The sequence below is a fragment of the Cervus elaphus genome, chromosome 3, assembly GCF_910594005.1.
Source record: "Cervus elaphus chromosome 3, mCerEla1.1, whole genome shotgun sequence".
In the NCBI taxonomy this organism is placed as follows: domain Eukaryota; kingdom Metazoa; phylum Chordata; class Mammalia; order Artiodactyla; family Cervidae; genus Cervus; species Cervus elaphus.
The window spans coordinates 31,891,742-31,918,934 of NC_057817.1; the positions used below are offsets into that span (position 1 = coordinate 31,891,742).

Below are 27,193 nucleotides of genomic sequence, written 5' to 3' on the forward strand. Positions count from 1 at the left end.
AGCTCAATGGGCATGGCAGAGCTGTGTGACTAGGTTGCACAGCTACCTCTGGCCGGCCCATGATTCAGGCAAGAAGGTACAGGGTTCCGGGTGATCACCTCTCAGAGCATTTGCTGTTATCAGTCATTACAGTCTGGAGGATGGACTGGGACACACAGGTGCAGCGGATGGGGCACTTCATCTTCCAAGGCCAACTCAGACATGACAAATCTAGACTGATTCTCTTTTCTCAAGGGATTTTTTTTTTTTTCTGGGTCTTGGGGAGAGTAGAGCGCTGGAGACGGCCTACTTCCTATTCCTGGGTAATCACTCTGCTTCTCCTCAGGCAACCAATATGGACCCCGGCGGAGCTGGGAGAGAGGTGCTGAGCCCGTTGGTAGAGGAGCTTCCACCTGACTAGTCACACTAGGTGGGAAAGCTAAACCCTTTGCCTGTTGATCTCTTAGCTTCACAGTGGATGATTGTCAGATCCAATTTAGGGGTCACTGACAGTGAAAGTAGGAGTACAGTGAAGTGGGAGAGGAAAAGAAACCAGGTACCTTTCATCACAAAACCACAAGCGGGGACTTTCGTGGTGGTTCAGTGGTTGGAACTTCGCCTTCCAAGGCAAGGGGTCCTGGATTGATCCCTAGTCAGGGAACTAACAGCCCACATTCCTTGCAGCCCAAGAAACCAAAACATAAAACAAAAACAATATTGTAACAGATTCAGTAAAGACTTTAAAACCCATCCCCATCAAAACAAACAAACAAACAAACCACATGCAGCTACTTCATTTTACAGATGAAACATCTGAGCTCATGGAGTAAAGCAATTGGATCAAGATCACAAGGCGAGTTATTCAGTTGCTAAGTCTTGCCTGTTTCTTTGCGACCCTGTAGACTGCAGCACAACAGGCTTCCCTGTCCCTCACTATCTCCCAGAGTTTGCTCAAACTCATGTTCATTGAGTTGATGATGCCATCCAACCATCTCATCCTCCGTCACCTCTTTTTCCTCCTGCCCTCAATCTTTCCCAGCATCGGGGTCTTTTCCAATGAGTCGGATCTTCATATCAGGTGGCCAAAGTATTGGAGCTTCAGCATCAGCAGTTAGATGCATGGGGAGGTGTAAAATTTGTTTCCTGACTTCAACGCCAGTGTTTTTCCCACTGCTCTATGGCCAAGAGATTTGCAAGCCATTCAAGAAAAGAAATAGAATATTACATAAATTTGTATCACCAGTAAAACAGATAATATAGGTAGATCTTTAAATTTTCTAGTAAGGGTGATAATGAAATTGCTTTTTTTTATTAATTTAACTGGAGGATAATTGCTTTACAATGTTGTGTTGGTTTCTGCCATACAACAACATGAATCAGCCATAAATAAACATATATCCCCTCTCTCTTAAGCCTCCCTCCCACCTCACCTCCTCATCCTACCCCTCTAGGCTGTCACTGTGAAATTGCTTTTTTCTCGTCTTCTCACTTCCAGCCACCACTTCCCACTGCTAGATTCACCCTGCATAGACTGCTTCTGGGATAAGTGAACTTCTCCCAACCCTCTATTTTTTCAATAGCAAATATTACAGAATTACACAATCTGAAATTGTTGAATCCACAGATGCTGAGCTGTATATATGGAAGAACCACAGATAAGGAGAGTCAGCTGTAAATTATATGCTAGTTTTCGATGGCCAGAGAGCTGGAGCCCCTAACCCCTCGCCCCTTCAACTGTATGGCATTGGTGCTATTGAGACCTGAGAAGAACCAGCTTCTCTCTCTCCAGAGCTTCTCATCAAACTGGATCAAAAAGCCTTGAAGGGAAATCTCTCTCCAAATCTTGGTCTTTTCACAGTAAAAGCAAACTGGGCTTTTTGTTTAAACTGATACTCATAGAGAAGATTAATTGCTATCCTAGTCTTCCTAGCTTTCATGATAAACTGAGAAGTTTCTGTTCTCTTTCTTAGGCAGAAGTTTTGCCCAAGTATTGAGTCCATGTATCATTAGCGCCAACTTTCCTTTTCAGGTCATATAAAAGTCTATGAATCCTGAGTTTGTGTTACTGACTTCGAAACAATGAAAACACTTTTAGTTCTACACTTCACATCCCAGGATCTTCATCAGTCAACCTAGATCCTAACTGTTGTCATCCAAACGCTAGGAAACATAATGGGTAAGACAAAAGTGTTAATAGGACTCAATTAAATTAAAAACAGAGACACGAGATTGCTTCTTTATGGTGTGGTAGGCAGGTGGGGCAGGGGGAAATAAAAAGGTTGGAGACCACGGAAAGCAGGGATGAAGATAAGAAACATGACTCTGAGCCTCCTCTGTGGAGCGCGTTGCTAAAACTCCACATCTGTATTGCATTTATGCTCACGATGAGCCCAGAAGCAAATTGTCGTTATCCCTGCTTTCTGGATGAAGTTCAGAGAAGCCGAGTAACTTGCCTAAGGGAATACAGCTGGGCAGTGCAGTCGCCTATTCCAGCCTGGGCAAGTTCAAGAACCACTGTAAGGTATGCACGTTTCTAAGAACTTTTAGACTAAACCTAGACAGGCATCCTGATGGGCTGGCAGAGGAAGGAACAGGGGTACAAGTGGGACTCATTTCTCTTGTTCCCATAAGAATGGAGTCCTTGTACAACCGGCTGAGGATTCCCGGGCAGGTTCCCCATAGGACAAGGAGCAAAGCCATTGTGGGGGCCTTGCTGGTGTCTCAGTTGAGCTGCCAGAGGAAGAAACTTCTGTTTAGGGATGGAGGGGGGTGGGTGGCAGATCTCTGGAGACTCTGAATAGTCACACTGAGGCACAGATGTGACCAAGCTGCTTCTACCACCCAAAATTGTGCGAAGAGCTATTCTTGGCTAAATGCCAGGGCAGAGTGCGTCCACAAATGGCGCTGCGCTGAGCTGCCCTGTACCGGATATATGTCCTATTGCAGCCTGTTTACTCGTAGTTTGGCTCCTTGTGTGACTGTCTCCACCCCCTGAGGCGGTGATCTGCCTCAGGACAGGGTCCACATCAAATAGATCGTTCTGTGTTGGTGCTCAACACAGGGGGCGTGGGAAGGGGGACAGAGTAAGGGGAGACAGTCCAAGAGGAGTCCCTGGCTTTGAGCCCAGGAGCCTGGGGGGTGGGTGTCAGGGGCGGTGGGTGGGTGTCAGCAGAGGGGCTGGCCTGCAGGCTGGAGCATGGGGCGGGTATGCGGAGCAGGGTGGTGCCCTGTCTGGCCCTGGACAGGTGCCTCACTCAGCAGGGCACATGAGGTGCCCTCACTGGGTTTGCGGGTGGGGAAGGGCTCACACATGTCCTTCTGCTCCCTCCTGAGGTTGTTTTTGGCAGAGGAATCCACTAGAAGCTTACCACACGTTCCCTTGAGCTTTTCAAGGACTTCCTGGAGGGCTGGTCCACCCACACCCACTGGGGTAGAATAAACTTGATTTCCAGGAGCCTGGCTTTCTCTGAGGGGTATGTACCCTGCTAGGCCCAGAGGCTCCTTTCCATGATAATTCCCACCCAGGGAGAGTTTATCGGTCACGAGTCCCCAAGAGGTGGGGAAGAGGTAAGACACCAGCCTCCGCTTCGGCTCAGCTCCAGCACTCTCTCCATGGAGTTCAGGACTCGAGTTCGAGAAAATGTTCATCTCTTCCTGGCTCCAGCTCCACTTCCTATCAGAGAAATGGAACATGGGAAAAGTGACCCCTCACCTACAGCAGAAGAAGACAGCTTTTGAGAGTTACCACACTCACGGCCCCAGCCGCAGTCTTTCCAAAGTCCTGCATCTGTCATCTCCTCTCCCACCTCTGTCCATCCCTCTCCCTCAACTCACTTCTCTCTGGCACCTTTTCACTCAGGCCCCCTCCTGGCCATGATGGCAAATGCAGTGCATGCCTGATCGCGGCCTGCAGACAACACCCGCTCTACTAGGGCCAGAAATCACCGTCTTCAAACCAATATTTAGGCCGGCACTTCTCTACCCCTAATGGGCACATGAGTTATCTGGAGATGCAGTAAAATGCCAAATCTGATTGAGAGGATTCTGTGGACCACTCTTACCATAGTGAGGGTATAGAACACTTACCACGTGACCACACTATACTAAATAGAATTTGTGGGTGCTGTGCTTAGTCAGTCAGTTGTGTCCAGCTCTTTGCAACCCATTGGACTGTAGCCAGGCTCCTCTGTCCATGAGATTTTTCATCCAGGAATATTGGAGTGGTTTGCCATTTCCTCCTCCAGGGGATCTTCCCTCCCCAAGGATCGAACCTGCATCTCCTGTGTCTCCTGCACTGCAGGTGGATTCTTTTCCTGCTGAGCCCTCAGGGAAGACTTCATGGGGGGAACTGTAAGTGTAAAAGTGATAGCTCCTGTTCTCAAGGAGACATGTGAATAAATTCACACAGATTTTTCTCCGTGGTTGAGGGATAGATGGATGAATGAATAAGGGTACAAGTGCATGGGATGGGCTATATACGAGTGCAAGAGTTCAAGGGAGGGAGACAGGAGATAGAAACCACCGACTTTCACACATTTGGCGGGTTGTCGGTCCCTCAGAGTGTGTCCCCTGGAGCCACAACGCCATGCCATTGCCAGACAAGTGCCCAGAGTAAATGCCTTCTGGTCCTTGGAGACAGTTGTGGCTGGACAACCACGGTTGCTTCACATGCAACCCCTGCTGGGAGTGATCGAGCATCTCTGCCTTGAGGCCCTGATGTTTCTCCCTTCACCCTGGAACCAGCAAGAATTAATGAGAACACATATGTTCCTTAAAGCCAGAAAGCCATATGCTTCAAGAGAATGTGAGATATTGCATGAATGACTTATGCTTTTAAAAAAGGGGAGGGGGGTGGAAATAGGAAGGTCATGTGCAGATAAAACACAGCTACTTCTTCAAAAAGTAAGACTTCAGAAAGTTTTAGAAAGCCAGATGTCTTTCTCTTTTGCCCCAAAGGTCTCTCTAGTAGGAGATAAGTAGAAGAGGAAAGAATGAGAAGTAAGAAAGGCAGGTCTGAGCCAGACCCAGTGACAACTAGTGGCACTCACGGAGTCCTCCGTGTCTGGCCTTTCTCATCCCTAGTACTACATCTTACTCCCACTGGCCCCCATGGCTGACTCCACACTGGTCTGGACCCCCTGCCATGCCTTCTGGTTCATCTGCTCTTCTTTGCCTTCTTATAGGTGCCACCCTCTCCTCTCACTATACCTCCACATTTCAACCCTCCTCTCCTCCTTGGAGACTCACTTCTCCTAGGAAACCTTCCCCAGCTTGCTCTATGACTTCCAGAATATCTGTTCTTTCTGGTTTTGTTTGTTTATTTTTTAAGGGGAGGATGCCACGCTTGCAGCATTTTTCACAGTCTTTTTTTCTTATTTCCCTTGAAGATGAAAATACAATGTTTTAATTCTCTCCATATCCTCATTTCATACAGAAATGAGTGTTCAGTATGAGCACTTAAACTGAATATGGATGGTGCTGGGACAGGATGGAAGAGACAGGGTTGGATTCTTAACACTGTTTGCGCTGGGACTACATAGTAACACATTTATGCTCATGAAATGAAATGTACACCATAAATCTAGAAACCCTGTCCTGGACAGTCCTGATCCTGTTACTCTGCCCCAAAAATGCCAAAGGAAAACATAAACACATCTTGAAAGGATGTCTGAACTGAGTCAACCAACAGAAGCAGGCTGGCCCCGCTCTCCCTTCACCGTGGCTGTCTGAGTGAAGTGTGTGCCTTCACCACCTGCCATATTTGGGGCGGGCTTACCTCTTTGGAATGTGAATCCTTCCACACTCTATCACTATTTTTAAATGGGATTTGTGTAGAGGGAGAGAAAGAGATCTTTTCTTTACAGTTTACCTATAAATATCTTTCCCAATAAGGAAGGCTATGTTCACTATAGGTCTAAATTTAATATTGCCATAAAAGAAAGAAAAACAGGGAAATGGTTATTTTGTCTACACAACACAAAATGACGGGTTCAATCCACCTGCCTCACTGAATGGATGTAATTTGGGGTAGATACACTGGTGGTGTCTGCTTAATTTCTAACTGTTCTAATATTAGGCCTGCCCTACTTAAAGATGTAAGTGGACAATGATTGCCACGTGGGACCTTCATTCTTAGCCATCCATGCCCTTCCACTAAGTGGGGGAAACAGCAGCTCTTTGATTCCACTTCTATAGTTGTAGACACTTCAGTGCTTCTCATCTGTCTAACACTGCCAGGATATAAGATTTTTCACATTAAACGAACAAACATTTATTTTCGTTATGTTTAATGGAGACTTTTCTAAAATGGAATACAGATTTCCCTTTCTCCCCAGAGAGACCATAATAAGCTTGAGTTAACATTTTTTTGGACCTTTATTATTATGAACCACAGGGACAGCAGCAGAGGCTGTAAGCCAGGACACTCCCTGGAATCATTAAGGACTAGAGTCCTGAATGGGCTGTTTACCCCTACCCTATCAGGTTTTGGTGTTTTTTTTTTTTTGGTTCCCTTTTTTCTTCCCTTGGCACGGGCACAATTGCACTTTATTTTTTAAAAAAATTTGTTGGAGTTGCTTTACAGTTTTGTGTTAGTTTCCGCTGTACAGAAAGCCATATATATGTGTGTGTGTATATATATCCTCTCTTTTTTGAATTTCCTTCCCAGTTAGGTCACCAAAGAGTATGAGTTGAGGTCCCTGTGCTATACCGTAGGTTCTCATTAGTTGTCTATTTTATTGGTTCTTTTTCTATCTCCTGTCTGCTTGTCCCTTCTTGCTATCTTACTGTGTTTCATCAACTGCTCTATCTGACCTCATTTTTTCTGCATCTAACTGGTGAGGTCAGATGACTATCTGTTAACACACTGTTAACAAACTATTCATAGTTTACTATGAATAAACATGGACAGAATAAGAGGGACTCTACCACACATAAAATGCATAAGCTTTCTCATGTAACAAATTCTGGCTGCCCAGAATTCTGCTTGCTGCTTCTCCCCCAGCTCACAGGTTTATTTCTCCTTCTTTTCAGTTTCTTGGCTAAGTTCTGGATATTGAGATTACTAGGTAAATAACCTCCAAATCAATGATTTTTTTTTCTCCCCACATAAAGGTTCAGTCCCAGTCTGAGTCACAGATTAGAGGTCTTTAAATTGTAGTTGGATTCATGGGTGGGTAGAATATTGGTCTTGGTGTTTAGCTGACTTTAGAATTTGAATAATTTCCATGGTCTATTTTGGCTTTGACAATTTAATTTTATTTTGCTTTTGTCAGTTCTCATCTCTGATGAAAAAAACTTTTTTTCTCATGAGGAGCAGAGAACTAAATTTTGTATTCACAAATAAGCCATTATTACTAGACAGACTCCAGAGCTCTTATATGTAGATACAGTTTACTGCAAAGATGAATCACACAGAGTACGAAATCAAAAGCAACTAACCAACAGAAGTACAAATCACTTTTTTGCCCACTGAACTAGATCACTTTTAAACAGGCTTCAATTTTTTCATCTATTTGAGTGTCTTCACCCAAACTTTTGTTGTTGTTGTTGTTGTTGAATTTTTATTGCAGATTTTTTTAAAAATCAGTTGTATAAATGCCTTGCTTTATAGATGTCTGTGGATTGCTTGTATCAGAAAATAAATCAGATTTTAAATCTAAAAGCATTCATCCAGAGGGGTTTACTTAAATACTCCTATGTGCTAAAATTGTGCTAGGCACTCTTCTTGTCCCCAAGGAGCGTCTAGACTCATTGTTAATATAAGACCAATGAATACAAGAGTGGGGTGGGGAAGGGAATGAAAACCACATAAAAAAACATATGTAGCTTAAAATATAGGATGTGGATACAGGCTATACATGCCAGATGGATTCAGAAAGGCAGGGAGCCATTGAATTCTAGAGTTATCAGAAAAGACCCTCAGATGGGTTTAAACATAGGGGGTCTTGAGAAATGTGTGAAATTTGGTCTTTCTACCTTCCAGATGGAGAAGATAAAAGCCATGGCTCCAGGGAGGGCATGGGACATTTCAGGGGGGTAAGACTGGCTTTCTCTGGCCAGAGGCTGGGGCTGGGGAAAGGCTCAGAGATTAACACAAGGACTTGAACAGGAAGATGGGGAAATAGCCAAGGAAGGCTTACAGCAGGTAGAGAAGTTGGAACCAGTGCTTTAAACCTTCACCCACCTCCATCCAGACAAAGTATGGATGTATTTCTTTAAACAATGTAAGCCCCTTCACTTTCCAGCCAGCACACTTGCACGAAAGTTAAATTCTGCACACTTGGAATTCAGGGCTTTATTCTGAGAAGCATCAGAACATGAGGGGGTGGAGAGAGAGGGAGGAGAAGCCCAGAGCCTCCTGTGAAGACTGAGGCCTGGGTGGGAAAAGCAGCTTCTAAGTGGCTTCAGCTTCAAGGAAGAAAGTGCTGCAGAAACCCCATCGCTGGGGAGGGGAGTACTGATTAAGTCAAGCTCCACATTCTGAGTTTTGTGAAAGTTCGCATTTCTGCCTAAAGTTCCTTGGGGGGGACCTTACAATCCTCAGGAATAGAAAACCGTTTACTCAAGAGGAAGGAGGTCTGTTAGGGAACTTTTCCTCCCCGGTATTAATGGAGACACCTGGAGCCAAAAGACAGCACAGCTGAGCCCAGGGGAGAAGGCAGCATTTAGGCCAAGGTGAGATGAGGTGGGAAGTGAGAGCCAGGGGGCCAACTAGGAACTTCTGGCTTCTCCCCCGGCTCACAGAACTCGGTCCAGCTGGAGCGGCGTCCTTCTTCCCGGGCCAGGGCTGCAGCAGTGGCCGACCGTCCCTGGCCAGAGCTGCTCAGCCCCGGCCGGCAGCGCCCACTCCCCCCAGGGACTACCGGACCCCGGCCAGGGAGAGCAGACATCCAGGCTGAGCCTGGAACTGGACAGCCCCCCCACCTCAGCAGCGCGCAGGGTGTAGTCTCTCCTGACGCCCCCCACCCGTCCTCTGTGTCTCCTCGCTCCCCCTCCCCAGGGTCTGCGCCCGTCCCCCACACCTTCACACAGGTCTCCGTCTGTGCTGTAACACCGGCCGCATTCCCGGCGCTCGGCTCGGGTCAACGTCTGCTGAGCTTCCAGAGGAAGCTCATTCACCGCATAGTTGGATGGGGGAGGAGTTGGGGCGGGGTGGGGGGGGGGGGGCTGTCGTTCTGAACCTCCAGGTGGGGGTCCAGGGGCCAGGTGCTCCAAGAAGGGGCTAGAAAATAGATGGGGACGACCCCACCCCCCAAGCTTGGCCCTGCTTGTCAGTCTCCAAGATATCGGACTCCTGATACTTCGCGGGCTCCGCTTGCGCCCTTCCCCTCGCCCGCCACCCAAGGACCCAAGGCGATGCCCCTCTCTCCCTCCCCCTCTGCTTCTTTCTACCGCTGCCCCTCCTCCCTCCCGAGTCTTTTCCGTCCACGGTCTAGGGCTCGCGGCCTGCGCCTCTGCAAACACCCCCACCCCTCCAATCCGGGCAGAACTCCGAGGGGAGGGGCCGGAGGCCCCCCTTCCCGCCTGTGGTCGGAGAGGGCAGCGCCGCAGCCCGGGATGGGTGGGGGGCGGTAGACAGGGGCCGTCTCTGCGCCCCGCCCGATCAGGCCACTCTGCACACTTAGGGTGGGGGGCTGGAAGCAGGGCTAGCGGGGAGGGGGGGGGGGTCCGGTCCGGGCAGGTGCGGGCTCTGGCTGGGCCCAGGCGGGCTCCGGGGCGGGGTCTCAGGTTACAACCCCGCGGGGGGCCGGGGGCGGCCCGCGGTTTGGGCGAGTTGGCCAGCCTCGAGAGGGCCGGGCGCATATAACGGGCGCCGCGGCGGGGAGAAGACGCAGAGCGCTGCTGGGCTGCCGGGTCTCCTGCCCCCTCCTCCTGCTCCGAAGGCCTCCTGCATGAGGGCGCGGTAGAGACCCGGACCCACGCCGAGCTCCTGCCGCCTCGCTGCGCTCCGCCCGGGCCCGGCTCCGCCAGGCCCCGCGGTGAGCCATGATCCGCCTCGGGGCTCCCCAGACGCTGGTGCTGCTGACGCTGCTCGTCGCCGCTGTCCTTCGGTGTCACGGCCAGGATGTCCGTAAGTCGTCCACAGCCCCTGCCTGCCACCCTTCTGTGTCGACCCTCAGCATCCTCTTTCGTGGCCCTCTCGAGCTCTGGAGCCCGCAGGTCTGGGTTAGAGCGGCTCCGGGGTCAAGGCGCGCGGAGACGGGTGCAGGATGCGCAGAAGCTCATCGAGTGGAATTCTGCAAGTCAGGGGCTCTATCCGAGCGTCCTCCCTGCGGGTGGTGGTTGGAAGCATTCGCCGGTCCTTGCGTTGCGCAGGAATATTAAAGAAGCAAAGCGTCGGGTCGGAAGTTTGCACTTAGATTCAAGCGCGCTCTCTTTCACCAGCTTTGATAATTAAAGCGCACACGCACACTGCTTGCCTCACCCACGCACTCGGGGTTCAGCAAAACAGGTTGTGGCCCATAAATCTTAGGAAAAGTAGGAGAGAAAGAGCACGAGCGAAGAAGCGAGCAAGCGCCAAGGGGTTGAATTCCCAGTCGTGTCCAGGGGTCGGTGTCTGGGGTTCAAAGGGAAGTTAGTTAGACAAAGGAGATGCTCTGAAACTAGTAGGCTGAAACCTGAGGCCACGATGAAGGGCTTCGGAGAGACACCCTGAGATCTCAGCGCCCCTCGTGGGTTTTGTGCCCCTCATGGCTGGCCCAAGAGCAAGGTGCAGCCCTCTTGGCATCTCGACTTTCCCCTTGCCTCTAAAAGATACAGAAACTTCCCGCAGGAGAGGCCATCTGAAAGGCGAGAACATTCCAACCAGACCTTGCTTTTGAAACGTCTGGGAAAATAGCGCCCCCTCCCCGCCGTCTTCCCCCCCCCATCCGCCCCCTCCGCACACCCCACCCCCACCCCCCGCCAAAGCCCAGGTACTACAATGAGTTACTTTTATAAAAGTTTCTGGAACTAGCCGAGGCTCTGCCAGGAGTGAGTGAGCGAGTGTGTGTGTGTGTGTGTGTGTGTGTGTGTGTGTGTGTGTAGCAGAGGAGTGGGACACGTTTGGTCGATTGCTATAACAATTTCAACCGTATAAAGTTAGAGATGGCAGTTTTACAATCTGGTCCAAAGGCAGTTCGAACCGCACCTTTCCATCATCTCCTTTGGTAAAGTCACTGTCTGGGATTATATTTAGGACAAATGAAACCTGGAAAGTGTATTAAGTAGAGAAGATTTTTTTTTTTTTTTCCACGTGTTTGGGCACGTTTCCGACGGCTGGGATTCCAGCCCTGTCTTTGTATGTTACAGATTGTAAATCAATCGCAGGGGAAATTTGGGGGGAAGGTATGGAAATCAAAGTCCGTCTGCCGACGATTCTCTGCAGTCTCGCCTGCCACCAGGCTATCTCTGGAGACAGTTTAGAACGCTGCGGGCCCAGAAGGACTTTCCGTTCGTTAGGGTGGTCGACAGGGGCAGAACTGGAGCCCGCGGCGCAGCTGAAAGGAGCCTCAGGCCGGAGATTTTGGCCAGGGGGTCGGAAGGTGCACTAAACTGGAGGCGCGCTCAGGGCACTTGTTGGAATACGGTGACTCTAAGTGGCCTCAGCTCGGACTGACTATATATTTGTCCTAAATTTGCACGTACACACTCACAAAGCTGTCTTCTTGACTGATCTCTGCCATAGTGCGCAATGGAATTAGCTAGGTGACTCTCAAAATCCCCAAACTCTCCATCTGGTATTAGAGGCGCTCACTTAAGTGGCAGAGCGTTCTCAGCGCCGCCACTTTCCTAGGAGGAGGGAATGAATTCCACAGCTCTTTGGGCCCAGATCTTCCAGTCTCGCTCCGCGCCGCCCCCCCCCCCCCCTCCCCGCCTCCTCAGGGGCAGAGCATTGGAGCCGCTGGCTTTGCGCCCTAGCGCATCCTGGCCGGGTAACCCACTCCCCTGGGTCAGCGGACCCAAAGACGTGACGTGGGGAAGGACGCAGTCTGCGTGGACGTCAGGAATGTCAGTAACCTAGGGCTCGGGCACGCCCCTCCTCCCCATCTTTCCACAAGTTTGAGAAGCTTATTGGCTGCTGCGTTTTTGACCCACATCTGCATTTCACAGCCCTTGTCTCTGAAAAGTGCCCCTCGGCTCGGGGGAGAGACCTCAATCCGTCTTTGTGAGGCTTGTTTGCGTTAGGAGATTGGCAGCGATGGCTTCCAGATGGGGCTGAAACGCTGCCCATATTTATTTAAACTGATTCCTTGCGGAGACCTGTGAATCGGGCTCTGTGTGCGCTCGAGAAAAGCCCCATTCATGAGAGGCAAGGTCCGGTGGGTTCCCCCGGACTCCCCGACCCCCTCTCCCACAATGCCCCCCTGTGCCCGCCCGCCGCCACCTCTCAGGCTCCAGCCCTGCGCGGAGCGGCCGCGAAGCAAAACAGTTCCCCAAAAGAGGTAACTTTTTAATTGGCCTGCTACAAAGAGTCGCTTATACGGCCCTGCGGTAATGAGGGGAACCTGATCAGGCGCGCCGGGATGCTATCGGCCGCCGTTTCGAACAGCGATTATGGAGGTGCTGGGCTCCTCCGTCCACACCTAAGGGATCTGGTTACGGAGCTGGCTTCTTTCTGGGGCAGTCATTTAATCGCACTTTTCACCCTCCCAGTGTCCGTGGGCGAGCTGCGTCCAGAGCCGCAGCCACAAAGAGTCACCGTAGGGTTTTCACACCCAGCGCTGCCGGCCCCGCCCCTGCGCCCGCGCATCCCGGGACCGCCCTTCCGAGGGAAATCTGATCTGCCTTCTGGGTGAACCCCCTCGTCCAGCTTTTTACTCTTTTCCCCCTATGGCCCTCCTGGCTGAGAGTGGGTTCTTCTTTAGTCCAGACCCCACCCCTCGCTTTCTGCAGCTCCACCTATTTTAGCAGTGGGTGTGGCCCAGCAATTTTGATACTTCAGCTAGGATTCCCTCCGGCCCCCCCACCCCCGAATGATTATCTTGCCTAAAAGCTGAGTGGATTTTTTTTTTTCTAGTGGAAAAAAAAAGGGTTTATCTTTCAGAGTCTCCTTAAAGAGCAGGGGGCAGGCCCGTTTCTCTCTCCGCCCACCTGGTTTGTGGCCCTTTCCTATTATTCATCCCTTGCTGCCAGTGCTTTGACGATTTTGATGAGAAAAACAGCGCTGGGCGCTCCCTAGCACGTGGTGCGGGCTCTGCCACGCTTGGCGCTCTTCGGAGCGCTCTTGTCAGCACAGGCTTCGTTTGCAGGGTGAATTCCAGACGGCAGGGCTCTTATGGAGGGGGACTACTCCGTGCCCTTCTTGGTCTGCATTCTTGGAGGGGGCCGGGCCTGGACTGGCTACTCTTGGCCGGGACCAGGCATTCAAAGCCTCCTTCCATATCCCCCTCGTCACGTTGAGCCGTTGTCTTCAGATGGAAGCAGAGGGGGCTCCAGCTGGAGGTCAGCACCCGCAGAGGGGTCTTTAGCCCTGCTTGCCTCCCGGGGCATTTTATCAGCCCTTGTGGGTTCCATCCAGGTGTATTGTTTGACTGGCCCAAACCCCCTCCCCAAGTTGGTCCTAAGACTAATATTACTTAAAGAATGGGACAAGGTCCTACCTCTAATAGCTCCTCCTTTCACATACCTCCACCCCCATATATCCACTTCTGGAGCCTGGCTGCTGATAGAGTCTAATTTTTGTGGGTAGAATTTTCTCCACGCCTTCTGAATTTTAGCTGTCAGTTGTATTCAGCAGATCCCATAATTCCTAGAGGCAGGCAGAAGAAAGAAGGCCTCTGTCCCTGTGTTGAGGGTGGGGTGGGGTGTGGGCGTCTCTGCATTTTCCCCCTCCCCTCTGTCTTTACAGCCCTGAGTCCCCCAGTTCAGAGGCTCATCCTTCTCCTGCTCCTACTCTAACTTGCCCATGACCCCCACATCATCATGTCTCCCCAATATGAGATGCATGAAGACAATACTTCATCCTCGGTGCCCTCCCCACCACCTTCCCTACTGGGTCAGGATTTTCATTGGTGAATAGAGAGCAGAGTGCAAAGTGGACAATAATATTTGTTGACTACATGGAAGAATGAATGATGTCTTAGAAAAAATAACAAGTTCTCTATGTTGGGTGGCCGGAGTCCACACGCTTCAGCATTTGAATGATGTCAAGTTGACCTGCAACCTCTCTCTTTTTCTCTTCTGGCTCCTCACCCCCTCCTTCCCTTGGCTCTCTGCTTCCCCCCGCCCCACCCTCGGTGCAGAGAAGGCTGGCAGCTGTGTGCAGGACGGGCAGAGGTATAATGATAAGGATGTGTGGAAGCCCGAGCCCTGCCGGATCTGTGTCTGTGACACTGGGACTGTCCTCTGCGACGACATAATCTGTGAAGACATGAAAGACTGCCTCAGCCCCGAGACCCCCTTCGGAGAGTGCTGCCCCATCTGCTCAGCTGACCTCCCCACTGCCAGTGGTCGTAATTTATTTATTTCCTGTTCCACATAAATAAATTACTCGCAGGGGCAGCAAATGCCCTGCCATGGATGCTGGTCACCTCTGTGAAGCAGAGGAACTGGTTATCCATGGGACCCCAGCAGCTGAGGCTGAAGGGAAAGGCGACTTCTCGCTTGCAGGATGACAGTGAGCCTGACACACCAGAGGGGTCCTTCCTCACCAGACACCTCCAAAAAATATGCTCCTAAGACCTGGAGGACAGAGGGGACGCCACACAAGCGTCCTCGCTGTAAGCACCTCCGCAAAGTCCACGAGCCACAGTGGAGATCCAGTGCTCCTTCTGGCCAAAACACAGATTCATTCCTCCTCTACTGCCCACACCTTGGCCGCTCTGTAGAAGGCCTCCAAACATGTGGTCTTCAATGTGGAGCAAGCTCTGCAGGCCCACGGGGCAACAGAAAGGGCAGGCCCCCTTTTGAAAAATATGGAGCATTGGTGGCAGTTTCCTTTTGGTTTTGCCTCTGTTGGTGTTGACTGCCAATCAAGAAGCAAGTTCCTAGCAGAAGGAAGAGCTGGGGTCTGGGAGTTCTAGTGGTGAAGAGCGGAGCTGGGCCCAGGACAGAGCCCCAGGTGCCCACACTCTGGAGCCGGGGCTGGTGAATGTATAGGTGTGCAGGTGACCCCTCCCCAGCTCTGGAACCCATGCCCTATCCCCCTGAAGGGGGATAGGGACACACATCTAGGCCTTTTGGGTGGCCCTCACCATTTTCTTCCTGATCAAGCAGAGAAGACAGTTGAAAAGGAAGCGAGCAGTTGCCTTTCCTTAACACTTCACCCACCATGGAAAGCTGCTTGGGGAAGCCGCTTTGATAGCCCAGTTCCCCAGATCATTTCTGAGGGGGCCTGTGTGAGTGAAGCGTTGATCGCCTTTACTATTTCGCTGCTACAAGTGGGGGAGGGGTTATTGATTCGGGGGGCACTGACTCCAATGCCCTCTGTAACTTCTGTGCTCTGCTGTTTTTTTGTGGTTTTTTTTTTGTGCTTGCTTCATGGAGACCCAGCTTGAATGTAAGACCTTTCTAACTACCTAACTCTTCTTCTGGGGTGGGGGATGTGTTGCGGGGTGCTTGGGCTACGGGAGGATCTTCTAACCCTCTGGGGAAGAGAAGAAATTGAACTCAGTTTCTCCATTTTGGGTGCTTTCTCTCCTGGTGGCTGATAGACCTTGAATTCTTTGTATTCTTTTTGGTCCCTGCATGCTGATTGCCTTTCAATAACAAATTCTGGGTCATCTCTGTTCTTCTTGGGACCTCAGCAACTCCAGACCCCAGTGAAACTTAACACCCCAACAGAGGGCTTCAATGGAGTAACAGGAAGCTACCTCCTTCCCTGGTTGTGTCCCTTTCTATGATCCCTTCACGAAAGTTTAAATGATAAGAAGTTGTACTTTATCCATCTCATGACTCTTACATTTTCCTTCTCTATTTCTTCCATTTGCAGGGCAACCAGGACCAAAGGTGAGGATTGTTGTTGTTGTTGTTTGATTTTTTTTTTTTTTACTTTATATTTTCTTCATTAAAAGCAATGCTGTGCTCCTTAGCATGTGGTTTTTAGGCATCAACAAAAGATCTGTTTCACTGGGCACCTTGATGCAGGGGCTACTGTTTTGTACTGGAGGCTTGGTGAGCTTGCTTGACTCAATCCTGACAATGTTTCATGTTTCAGGGACAGAAAGGAGAACCCGGAGACATCAAGGATGTAAGTACACTTTCTACTCCCATGTTGCATCAACTTTTCTAACTGGGTCATCTCCTTGAGGTCTCTTCTAACTTGCCATTTTGTGGGTGTCTCTTTCACAGATCGTAGGACCCAAGGGACCTCCTGGACCTCAGGTAAGAAAGAGAGAAACCCCGTTTTCCATGCTTTCCTTGAGTTATTGATCAACAGGCTCTCCTGGTCTTGCTGTCATCTCAATATTTTCTTCATTTTCAGGGACCTGCAGGTGAACAAGGACCCAGAGGTGATCGTGGTGACAAAGGTGAAAAAGTGAGTAGAGAAACAATGCTGTCTGACCCTTGTGGACTCCCCAGGTTCTCTAAGGACCACCCCCCAAATGCCTCAAGGGCAGCCCGTACACAGATGGGTCTTGTATAAACACTGCTTCACATTGGGGCCTCTTTCTTTCTGCCAAGGGTGCTCCTGGACCTCGTGGCAGAGATGGAGAGCCTGGGACCCCTGGAAACCCTGGCCCCCCTGGTCCTCCTGGCCCCCCTGGCCCCCCTGGCCTTGGTGGAGTAAGTATCCTTATGTCCCCTTCCTTCAGGCGTCCCTCCAGAAATGTGGCTTCTAAATTGCTAGTCACACTTCACCTGGCTGGCTCCCAGGGCTGCCAGAAGTGTGTCCACAGCCTGTCTTGAACATGGACTTCTCCCCCAGGCCTGTAATTTAGTGGAATCACATAGTGGGCATGAGACTGTGGCGCTAAGGACTGACTTTGTTCACTCTCTGGGTTTCTGTAAAGAAAGTCTTCAGTTACCTGGCTTCCTGGCATCTCTACTGTGTGGCTGGTCCTTGGGAGTGGGTGTAGGGGTTGGAGGAGAGGATGACTGGGCACTTGCGGTTCCCTGGAAGAAGAGTGACCACTGTCCTTGGAAGACATTGAAGCTTCATCTTTGCCAAGTACATTCCAAGCAACTATTTATTCTCATGAAAGAGCCCCACTGAGTAAAGGTGTGTGGCTAAAGTTGTTTTTGGAATCAGACCAATCAACAAATTATATTATTGCCCAGTTTTTGCAGGTTTGCCATTTTGATGTTTGCTATGATTTAAATTTTTAAACTTGAATGACTCATAGATGCCTACTATATCCTCTGCTAAAATATTTTAAGACTATTGATTTTAGTGTTTTGCTGGGCATTAAGGTCTTAGAAAAGAAAAAAAAGAACTTTTAAAAGTGATATTTTTAGTTATATTTTTCAATTTCTATGAAATAATATATTTGATATTTTAGAATTAAAGAAAACTTACAAAATGAAATGCAAGTAGTGGATATTCTTCCAAGTAACACTTCATCTCCCAGGGTAATGGTTATGCCAACTGTCATCTAATAAGCCATTTCCAAAACTATTTTTCAGGAATCCTTAGTATTTCTGATCAATGCTAGGTTAGTCTCCAACAATTGGAGTTTTTTTCTATCAAGATATAGCTTACCTAGCCATGTAGGGAAAACATAGAGCCTCTCAAGCTTTTAATGTTGTTGGGTTTATTTGCAGAACTTTGCTGCGCAGATGGCTGGTGGATTTGATGAGAAGGCTGGTGGCGCCCAGATGGGAGTCATGCAGGGACCAATGGTAAGAAAAGGCACCCGTTCTTCGCAGCCAAAATGGCAGGAGGTGGCCCCCAGCAGAGCCAGGGACTCTGACAACCTCACTTTACAGATAATTACTTAGAGCGGCCCTTCCCCATCAGTTACATAACCTCCCATTTAGCTAGCCCAGGGCGTTTGGTTTTTAATGGCGATGGATGCCAGTTTTAATGATGCGCTGGAGTGACTAAGAAGAATGAGGATGGAGAGAGGCATATAGGCTGATCTCTCAGAAGGCCAGTTGCTATTGCTCTTGGAATGAGAACTGAAGAATGCAGACAGCAGCCACTGTTCTCCCGCATCCACAAGACTTCCAGCAGGAAATCTCAGCCCTGCAGCTCCCACTTGGCACATGCTAAATGAAACTCAGACTTTAGTAAACATGGCTGCTGTCCAGGGGAAAGCAAGGCCAGCTTCTCTGTCCAAATGGTACCTATAAATAAAAATAGAATGTTGCAAGGGGAGAGGGAAATGAGAGGGAGCAGCCCCTGCAGGCCCCCTGCTCACAGAGTAACTCCTTGTCCTTTGTCTGGGCTGGTGGCTGGGAGGCGGCGGCACTGTGGAGGCCGAGGGTGAAGCCTTTCCAGTAAAGCTTCTCATTTTCTGTTCCAATGCAGGGCCCCATGGGACCTCGGGGACCCCCAGGCCCTGCTGGTGCCCCCGTAAGTATTAGGTTTTTCCTTTTGGAAAGTGGAGACACAGATGCTTTCAAGCTCTCTGATGTCAGTTCTGGGGGGGCCAACCTGCTGTCCTCACTTTACTTTTTAGGGACCTCAAGGATTTCAAGGCAACCCTGGTGAACCTGGCGAACCCGGTGTTTCTGTGAGTACTGGCGCTGGCCCTGCCCTGCTGGGGGGACCTTCCGGTGATGCACCATTCACACCCTAGTCCTGTCACCTTCTGGGCTCTGCCAGTGCCCTCTATAGCGGAGGGCTCAAAGGAAACTCAGATGTCCCCTCTTAGCTCTTGGGGAGCTCTTCAGGGAGCCAGATGTGGCAGGAACCGCCCAGGATTCTGTCATGTCAGCCCTTTTTCTGGGTCACCCCTGCTGGCCTGTACTGTCCACTGCCTCCTGCTATGATCTGCTCTGTGCCTCTGCGCTCTCTCAGGACAAACTGGGCTCCTCCATCTTTTTTTTCCTTTTAGATGAACTAGCTTCCAAAAGCTATAATCCCCAAGTTTTGCCCGCTGATTAGGTGTCTTCCCCCCTCCAACCATCTCTTAAGCTTGCTTATTTTGTTTGTAGGGTCCCATGGGTCCCCGTGGTCCTCCTGGCCCCCCTGGGAAACCTGGTGATGATGTGAGTACACCTGAGTCAATCAAGTGGCTGCCTCACTTGAAGGGGCCTGGAGAGAGGGGGTGCTGGGTGGTGATGGGCGGATGCACCCTCGACTTGGCCCAGGGGGCGGGACTAGTCAGTTGGAGACTTGGACACTGCACCGTCTGCATTTCCACCAGCAACTTAGCTTGCAAGTGCCTTTGGGGACAGCTTTGGACCCACTGGGAAGGGAAATAATTAAAACATCATTAGCTCCAGGAAGGGAAATTGAGAAGGGAGAGAAGGGAGAGGGAAAACACAAGGGGAAAGATGCAGAGAAGGAAAAACAAAAGAGAAACACTCAACAGCCCAAGATTATCTTAATTGTAAATGAGTTGGGGAAGGCTCAGGCTGAGTCAGGATGTCTGCAAGGGATGTAAACGAAGGGGAGAGAGGAGAGCTGGCGCTGAAGCTGCTCCTGAGAATCCCATTAGGCAGTGAACGTCTCCGAGGTTAGGGAACACAGGCCGGTCAGCAGCGCCTATGAGAGGAGACAGTGAGCCCACCAGGGGAGGCTGGAGGCTGTGGGGGGTGGAGCAGCTTGCCCAGGGTCCAGGCAGGGAAGGCATTCAGGGAAGTTGGGGCCCTGCAGGGGTGGGGGGAGATGAGGAAGCAGGTGGGCAGAGGCATGGCAGGCTGGGAGCAGTGATGACATGCTGGAGTGCACCAGTGATGCTAATGTGTCTTCTGAGGATGCTGAGATTCATCTCTCTCCCTTCAGGGTGAAGCTGGAAAGCCTGGAAAATCTGGCGAGAGAGGCCCTCCTGGCCCTCAGGTAAAGCCCACCTTTCCCCGTCTCTAGTCTCGTTCCCAGCGTCTCCGTCCTTGCAACAAACGCAGTGGCCTCCCACCCAGCTAGCTCATCCAGCTCCGATAGCTCGATCCTAAAGTTCCAGTGGTCCCCACATATGTCACGCTTTCATGCTGATGACCGTGTCTCTGATCCTAGCACAGGCTAGGGGTGTCTGGGGGGTGGCTGGCAGATGTTTACACCCAAGCTGCCTAAGCTGGGGTGAGGCACAGAGAGAGGGATTCTGGGAGTGACCGAAAGATGTTCCTGGTGCCGGGCTTCTGCTTCCTGGCCCCCCAGGGACTTGGCTCCAAGGCCTCTCCCATCAGCCCAAGGCAGCCTTTACCTGGTTCTGCTCAGTGCTCTGAACATCTCTTCTTTGGATTGCAGGGTGCTCGCGGCTTCCCAGGAACCCCAGGCCTTCCTGGTGTCAAAGGTCACAGAGTAAGTATCATGGGGGGAGAGTCCTGAAAGGAAAAGATTGACCAAGGGAGAAAAAAGTCTTGGGGGGGAAATGAATTGTTCTCTTTGGCTTCCCCAGAAGTGTGATTGAAAGTCTTCTCTTGTCCCGTAGGGTTACCCAGGTCTAGACGGTGCTAAGGGAGAAGCTGGTGCTCCGGGTGTGAAGGTAAGGACCAAGAAGCACGTGGGCGTGGGGGACGGACGACGAGGAGATGCTGCCGAGCTCAGCGGAGTTAGGACGTGAACAGCTTGGGTTAGGAACACCCACTGCTACATCCAAACAAACGAACAGCAGGTCCGGAGAGATCCAGGAATTGTCCCTAACAGTACTAAAGCTTGGAGGTGTCAGTGCTAGCTGAGATGACCAGAGCGTTCGGCTTCCTCCATGGGAATTGTCTTGTGGGCTGGCAGTGGGTGCCCTGCTTACTGACCCTCTGCATCTTTTTTCCAGGGTGAGAGTGGTTCCCCAGGTGAGAACGGTTCTCCAGGCCCAATGGTGAGTATGAGCACCACCCCCAGAGAGCCTCCAGACACTCTTGAGACACCTTTTAAGGCCCAGCAGATGGCGCCACTGGAGATGCCACTGGCCCCTTTGGGCGAAGTAGATGTTCAGTTTTGTAGACTGATTTGATTATGAGCAAAAAGTAAAGTGTGTCAAAGTGGATGGTTTGTGCAAGGGCTCACCAGCATTTCTTTGAAATAACCCTGTTAACAGACTTAAGGTGTGCTTCAATTTTTACAAAGTCTGTTTATTTTCAACATTTGGGGGAGTTCATCTATTGCAAGGAGCAAGAAGTGCCTATCACGAGGCTCCTAATAGGTAACAATGGGAGCACCTGTGTGTTCTGTCATGGCAGAGAAACCTTTGGTGTAATAGATGGGTCCTGAATGAGGAAGGCAGGGCCAGGGGTGTCCACGCCTTTGCCTCTTGGGTGCTACCAGCTCCTCCCCTCCAGTGTCTGCGAAGGGCCCGCGGGTTAAGTGACGGTGCGAGCAGTCCTTGAACCAACTCATGGTTGTGGCTCCTGCTGTGTGTTCCAGGGTCCCCGCGGCTTGCCTGGTGAGAGAGGACGGACTGGCCCTGCCGGCGCTGCAGTGAGTAATTGACAAGACCCAGAGCCACCATTTGCCCAGCTCTTCACGAGGCGCTCGCATTCAGGGTTATTTCGCCTGACCCTCAAAGCAACCCCATGAGGTGTAGATAATATCATCCTCCCGTGAGGATTCACTCTGAGTGTGCCTGTCACAAATCCCCAGGCTGGGTCTGCACAGTCAGAGGACTGGGTGGGGGAGGCCACGGAAGAGCTGGCGGGTAAGGGCAGGAGTCTCTTTAACCAGTCTAGATTATTCAGGTAATCCCTCGACAGTCTCACCCACTCCCCAATCAATCCTGTTTGAATTTATGGACAGACTTTAGTTGGCTATAGTACTGTGTTCCTTTTAGTTCTTTCTGGTCGCTTAGATGCTGCCCTAGAAAAGTGTAACAGTCTGGGGTCAACTCACATACTTTACATTACTATACTGTTGGTGATACTGTGATATACCAGTGGCCACCACTTCACGGGCATGTCCTCCGTTTAATACCCAGATGCTTTGTTTCATCCAAGCTTCCCTCGAATCCTGCCGGGTGGATTCTGCTGTCTTCCCCCTTTTAGAGGAGAAGAAACTGAGGCACTGAATGGTTAACTAGCCCAAGACAAGCTGTGCTTTGCAGCCTCAGACTCCGGTGGCCTCTCGTTAATGGGGGAGTTAAGAGCGTGGGGATTTGTAGCAGTGGAGGGTGCAGGTGTTTAGCTCTGATCCCTTAGCAATAGAGAGCCCTTGTGGGCGCCTGGTCAGGCGAGTGATGCGATGAAAGCTGTGTTTAAGAAAGATTATGCTCTCTGTTGATTTCACACCCCAGCCACCCAAGCTCTGAGGCCCCTCCTCACGGGTCCTTGCAGGAGCGGCCAAAGTAAATCAGCTTCCCTCAGTTGTGCTGCTGTCCAGATAATGTATCTGTTTTGGCAGAAATTTCCCTCAGAAGCAGATCAGTGAAATAGCGCCCAGTCTCGACCCCCATTTGTCAGCCAGAGCTGTTGAAGTGGCTTGTCCCCGGGTCACTTTGTGTGAGGGGATTAGAGAGCCCCAGGCCTGCCAAGAAGCACTGTGATTGCTACAGACTGTCCAGACCTGGCTTGTGCCTTTTTGGCCAGGCTTGGAGTCATGGGGGCCACACTCCATGAGGGGCACAGATGACCTGCACCCCTGTTCTTCCTCCTGCAGTTGGCCCTGCTTCTTGCTTCTCCTTGCTGACTCCTGTCCCTACGGTAGTTAGACTGGCAGGGTGTGCACAGGACTTGGCATGGAAGATTGACAACGTCACACAGTTCCCAGTGCAGGCCTGGTGTCCAGGCCTGGCCAGGGGCTGGGCTGGGCTGTGGTCATGTGCCCCCCACCTTGGGCCAGATGGTGCCCACTCCCCAGCTTTCCTGCAGGGGGAGCCCTGGATGCCCGTCCAACTCTGGCCTCTTGGGCAGCACCACACTCCCCTTGCTCCCAGGCCTCTCCTCTGGCTGACCCCTGCAGGGAGGGTGCTTGGCGAAGCAGCCAGCCCAGAAGGGGCTATGGCCAGTGCTGAGGCTTTATGTTCCCTGTGACATTTTTTTCTGTTAAGTGCTCTCCTGTTTCCCTGGTTAATGCCAACCGGGAGAGTCTCGGTCATGAGAGACGGACCACAGCCAGGAGAAAGACTTGAATCTTATTTAAAACAGGAGCTCCCCCTAAAGCATCCTTCTTCAGCTTCCCGGGAGAGGCAGAGGCAGGCAGGCGGGGCTCAGCTGAGGTCTTCCAAGGACCAGGTGCCTGGCCCAGCTCTGCCCAGCCTAATGATTCCCAGGACCCGGAGGGGCCTTGAGAGAGAGACCCTGGAGGTGCTCACCCTCAAAGTGCATGGCCTATAGAGGAAGAGCCGGCAGCCTTGCTGTCTGTGAATTTGTCTCAGGACAAATTCGGTCCTCGGGCTATGCCCGGTGCCCTGTCCCCATCGCCAGGCTTCTTCCTGGGCTGGTAGCAGATGCTCTGCACTTCTCTGTCTTCCATAGAAGCAGGTTGTTCTGTGGGTCGGGGATGGGGACACACAGATCCAAGAGTTGACCAAGGAGATTATCCGAGTCCTGAAAGGGCTTTCCACTGTGACAGGCAGGAGGAACTGAGTCAGAAACGATGCTTGGCTATTTCATTTTCCCTGAGTCTTTAAATGATAACATGGCCTTGAATTTGGGGATACTTGGGGTCTCAATGGAAGTCTAAGAAATGATGGAGTAGCTGGAAAATTACCCAAGCTCTGTGAGGCTGAGAGCAAGCCCACTGCAGGCCCAGTTCTCAAAGCCACGATGCAGCGTCCTGGGGCTGCTTCCTCCCGCAGCGCACACCTGCCAGCCTCCTGCTCGGCCCTGGGGCACCGTGAGAGGGACGGGACTTGTGGTGTCTCTCATAAGGGCTGCTTCCTTCTCGCTCACAGGGTGCTCGAGGCAACGACGGTCAACCGGGCCCTGCAGGGCCTCCGGTAAGTTCACTTCACCCCCGGCAGGTTCACCTGAGTCCCCGTCAGCCGCCCAGTGAAGTGGCAGTGTTTACTCAGTACCCAGGCCACGTTCTAGATTCTCCTGGAAAAACGGGAACAACCTTTCATTACTGAGGGAGTATGTTGGTAACAAGCTTTGAAGCAATGGTTCATTTTTCTCAGCTACACTTTTGGTAGTTTTTTCTGGGGAGGGGTAGAGAGGGAGGTGAAAGAACTACTTGCTTCTCAGCATGTATATAGTCAGAAACTATATACCGCGTCAGAAATGCGGTTTCCCCAAGCCAGGCTTGGGGACACTGGAGTGGGGACAATTTTCATCCAGGGACTTTAGGCCACAGTGGATGTGGAGCAGTATCAGTACAAAGGTGGGAAGGCGTGGGAGGTGAGGGGGTGGCTTGCTTTGGAGGCTGGAGGTAGTCTGCCCAGACTGGGCCGTCATCTCTACATCTGCTTGCTTCCTCCAGGGTCCCGTGGGTCCTGCTGGCGGTCCTGGCTTCCCCGGTGCTCCTGGTGCCAAGGTGCGTGTCCTGCTTGTCGAGTCAGGACCCCCCCTTTCCCCATAACCCTTGCTGACTGCCCCTCGCTGGATGACCCCCCTTCCCTTTGGAGGAGTGTCCCCCGCCCCTCACCCCACCCCTCACCCCACTGCTGCTCTCCATGGAAGCAAGCAAAGAGCCAGGCATTTTGCAGAGTCACCAGCTGGAAGGGAAAGTAAGATGGAATGATAAAAAGCTGGACACACAGTTACAGCTTCAGAGTGGGACAAGGCAGAAAAAGATGGGGGGTCCCCTGAGACCTGGGAGGGGACCGAAGATCAGGAAACCGAATGAAAAAGGCAAAGCTCAGCCGACTTAGACCTGGAAGAAGGCTGGAGGGAAGTGGGCGCAGAGATGGTGCCATCCTTCCCTCTCACCCCTGCTTCATCTTGCGGGGCGGGGCCTGTCTCTCCCAAACCGTGTTAATAGAGTTCTTCCAAGGATTAATAGAGGCCAGTGGGAGGCCAGCCAGTTCAGGGAAAGGCCCCTGTGGCCCAGGAGGGATTCCAACACGCGTGCGTCCCTGGGAATTCTCTCCTGGTGCCGCCAGGAGATGAATAAGGAGCCTCCATGTGGTCACTGGCATCAGGTTGCTTTTCCCCTTCTGGGGGTTTCCATGGCAACCAGACAGTGTCTGAGGCCCCAGGAGCTGGGTGAAGGAGACCCATTGTGAAGAGGGACAGCGGAAGGTGAGGGGGCCTGACCTTTAGAAAATAATAATTACAAAAGTAAAGCAAGAACGTTCTGAGAAGAAACCTGAGGAGGCTGTGCCCTCCCCTCCAGGTCAGCAGTCCTCCCCAGGGACTCCACCATCCAGAGAGCCCAGCTCACGGCCAGCTGTAACTTTCAGGAAAAAATGAAAGTAAAAGCAGAGGCCATTTTGGGAAAAGTAGTGTCGGGGCACTGGTCCCCCAGCTTGCTTTTTGCCCTGGCTTGCTGGCTTCCTTCAAACAGGCTTGACTCAGAGCCTGGTTCACATTAGCCAGATACAAGCCCAGTGGTGCCCCGAGCTGAGATGTTCAAGAGCCTCAATAAAAGAGAAAATAGGTGGGGAAGGGGAGGTAAAGGTACCTACCCATCTCAGCCATCTGTCCATCATCCCACAGTGCTGGACTGGCAGGCTGCCCAGCTCAGGCTTTTCTGATGGGTGCTGATGGAATTAGCACGAAGCCCAGCTTGTAACATGAACCTGTGTGCCTGCTCGTGGTGGTCACCAAGTAGGGGGGAGATGGAGAGTAGAGTGGGGCAGGTAGAAAGTCGTCAGTTCAGCGGGCTCAGCCAGGCAGCCTGCTTGGGAACCTAGGTGCTCCCGTGCAGAACTTTTTGTTATGTTTGTACAGATTGTCCTGAACTGTTGCCCACGGGGTCTGTATCCTTCTGACCTGTCCTCACTGCATCCTTCCTTCCCTGTCTCTTTCCAGGGTGAAGCTGGCCCCACCGGTGCTCGAGGTCCCGAAGGCGCTCAAGGTCCTCGCGGTGAACCGGGTACTCCTGGGTCCCCTGGGCCAGCTGGCGCCGCTGTAAGTGTCGCTCCTCTTTTGCCTGAAGCGTCTGGGGTCTGAGGCCTTGGCACATTTGACTCTGCTGAGGCAACTGGCGCCTCAATCATCAAACCTTCCTTCCGGCTCAATGCCTGCCACCCGCCACCAGCCTCTAGAGACACGTCTCCCTCCATCACACCCATCCTCCCTTGAAGTGTCTGGCAGGGCCAAGCCTGGAATGGACCAGGGGCCTTGGGAGCGCAATGAGGGGTGGGAATGTATTCTTCACTGCTTATCTTTTAATGACACTGTCTCCTTTTTCAGGGCAACCCTGGAACTGATGGAATCCCTGGAGCCAAAGGATCTGCTGTGAGTGCTGCCCTCGGACTCAGCTCCTCCAGGCGGGGTCAGTCCCTCCTCCCGCCCCCCTCCTAATGCCCTTCTCTCTGCTCATGATGACAGGGTGCCCCTGGCATTGCTGGTGCTCCCGGCTTCCCTGGACCCCGTGGTCCACCCGGCCCTCAAGGTGCAACTGGTCCTCTGGGCCCGAAAGGTCAAACGGTAAGATCCGGAGAACTCCGAGTCCCACCCACAGCCCCAAAGTCAAACCCGCCGCCCCTACTTCCCGCGCTCGCAGTGTCCTCTAGCGGGCTGCCTTCAAGGGTGGGGGTGGTGGAGGATTTTTAGGGCCGTGGGGAGAACCGAGTGTGAGAACCTACTTTTCTCCTTTGTTAAGGGTGAGCCTGGTATTGCTGGCTTCAAAGGCGAACAAGGCCCCAAGGGAGAACCGGTGAGTACCTGGCAGCCACCCCTGGCCCACTGCCCACCTCCACAGGAGGCGTGTCCCCTACCCTGGGTCCTCTGAGGGTGCCCCAGAGATGAGATGTGACGGAGAAGCTGATGCAGTCTCAGCTGCCATCTTTGGCCTGACCAGCTTGACTTCCCACTGGGCCACTTCTCCTCACCCCGCTGATCCTTTGTGACCTCACTTCCGCAGGACCCCCAGCCCTGAAATAGCAGCCATAGCCACCTCCCCCTCGTGCCAGGCCTGTGGTTGCCCCAGGGCCAGGCAAAGACTCATCCTGTTTCTCTGCTATGCTGGTTCTCAGGGCCCTGCTGGTCCCCAAGGAGCCCCTGGTCCTGCTGGTGAAGAAGGGAAAAGAGGTGCCCGTGGAGAGCCTGGTGGTGCTGGGCCCGCCGGTCCCCCTGGAGAAAGAGTAAGTGGGCCGGGAGTCCTTCCCCACGCTCGTTGGGGTGTGCCCTGGAGATGCAAATTGAGTTTCTG

At 51.9% G+C, this 27,193-nt stretch overlaps 1 protein-coding gene across 2 annotated transcripts in view; it reads left to right on the forward strand.

Annotated features, from left to right (window-relative positions):
- The first annotated feature begins 9,815 nt into the window (after window positions 1-9,815).
- The window catches only part of COL2A1 (collagen type II alpha 1 chain), a 30,396-nt gene continuing 13,018 nt past the window's right edge, over window positions 9,816-27,193 (forward strand). Inside the window, exons 1-23 of one of the 2 annotated variants that reach the window (XM_043885866.1) lie at window positions 9,816-10,051; window positions 14,205-14,411; window positions 15,893-15,909; window positions 16,118-16,150; window positions 16,252-16,284; window positions 16,385-16,438; window positions 16,585-16,686; window positions 17,665-17,742; window positions 18,374-18,418; window positions 18,525-18,578; window positions 19,003-19,056; window positions 19,796-19,849; window positions 20,255-20,308; window positions 20,439-20,492; window positions 20,778-20,822; window positions 21,368-21,421; window positions 23,829-23,873; window positions 24,356-24,409; window positions 25,849-25,947; window positions 26,233-26,277; window positions 26,371-26,469; window positions 26,645-26,698; window positions 27,018-27,125. In XM_043885866.1, coding sequence (XP_043741801.1) covers window positions 9,967-10,051; window positions 14,205-14,411; window positions 15,893-15,909; window positions 16,118-16,150; window positions 16,252-16,284; window positions 16,385-16,438; window positions 16,585-16,686; window positions 17,665-17,742; window positions 18,374-18,418; window positions 18,525-18,578; window positions 19,003-19,056; window positions 19,796-19,849; window positions 20,255-20,308; window positions 20,439-20,492; window positions 20,778-20,822; window positions 21,368-21,421; window positions 23,829-23,873; window positions 24,356-24,409; window positions 25,849-25,947; window positions 26,233-26,277; window positions 26,371-26,469; window positions 26,645-26,698; window positions 27,018-27,125 — 1,527 coding nt within the window. In that variant the 5' untranslated portion in view covers window positions 9,816-9,966. The remainder of the gene's footprint in view (window positions 10,052-14,204; window positions 14,412-15,892; window positions 15,910-16,117; window positions 16,151-16,251; window positions 16,285-16,384; window positions 16,439-16,584; window positions 16,687-17,664; window positions 17,743-18,373; window positions 18,419-18,524; window positions 18,579-19,002; window positions 19,057-19,795; window positions 19,850-20,254; window positions 20,309-20,438; window positions 20,493-20,777; window positions 20,823-21,367; window positions 21,422-23,828; window positions 23,874-24,355; window positions 24,410-25,848; window positions 25,948-26,232; window positions 26,278-26,370; window positions 26,470-26,644; window positions 26,699-27,017; window positions 27,126-27,193) is intronic. The other variant, XM_043885875.1, reaches the window with a different exon arrangement.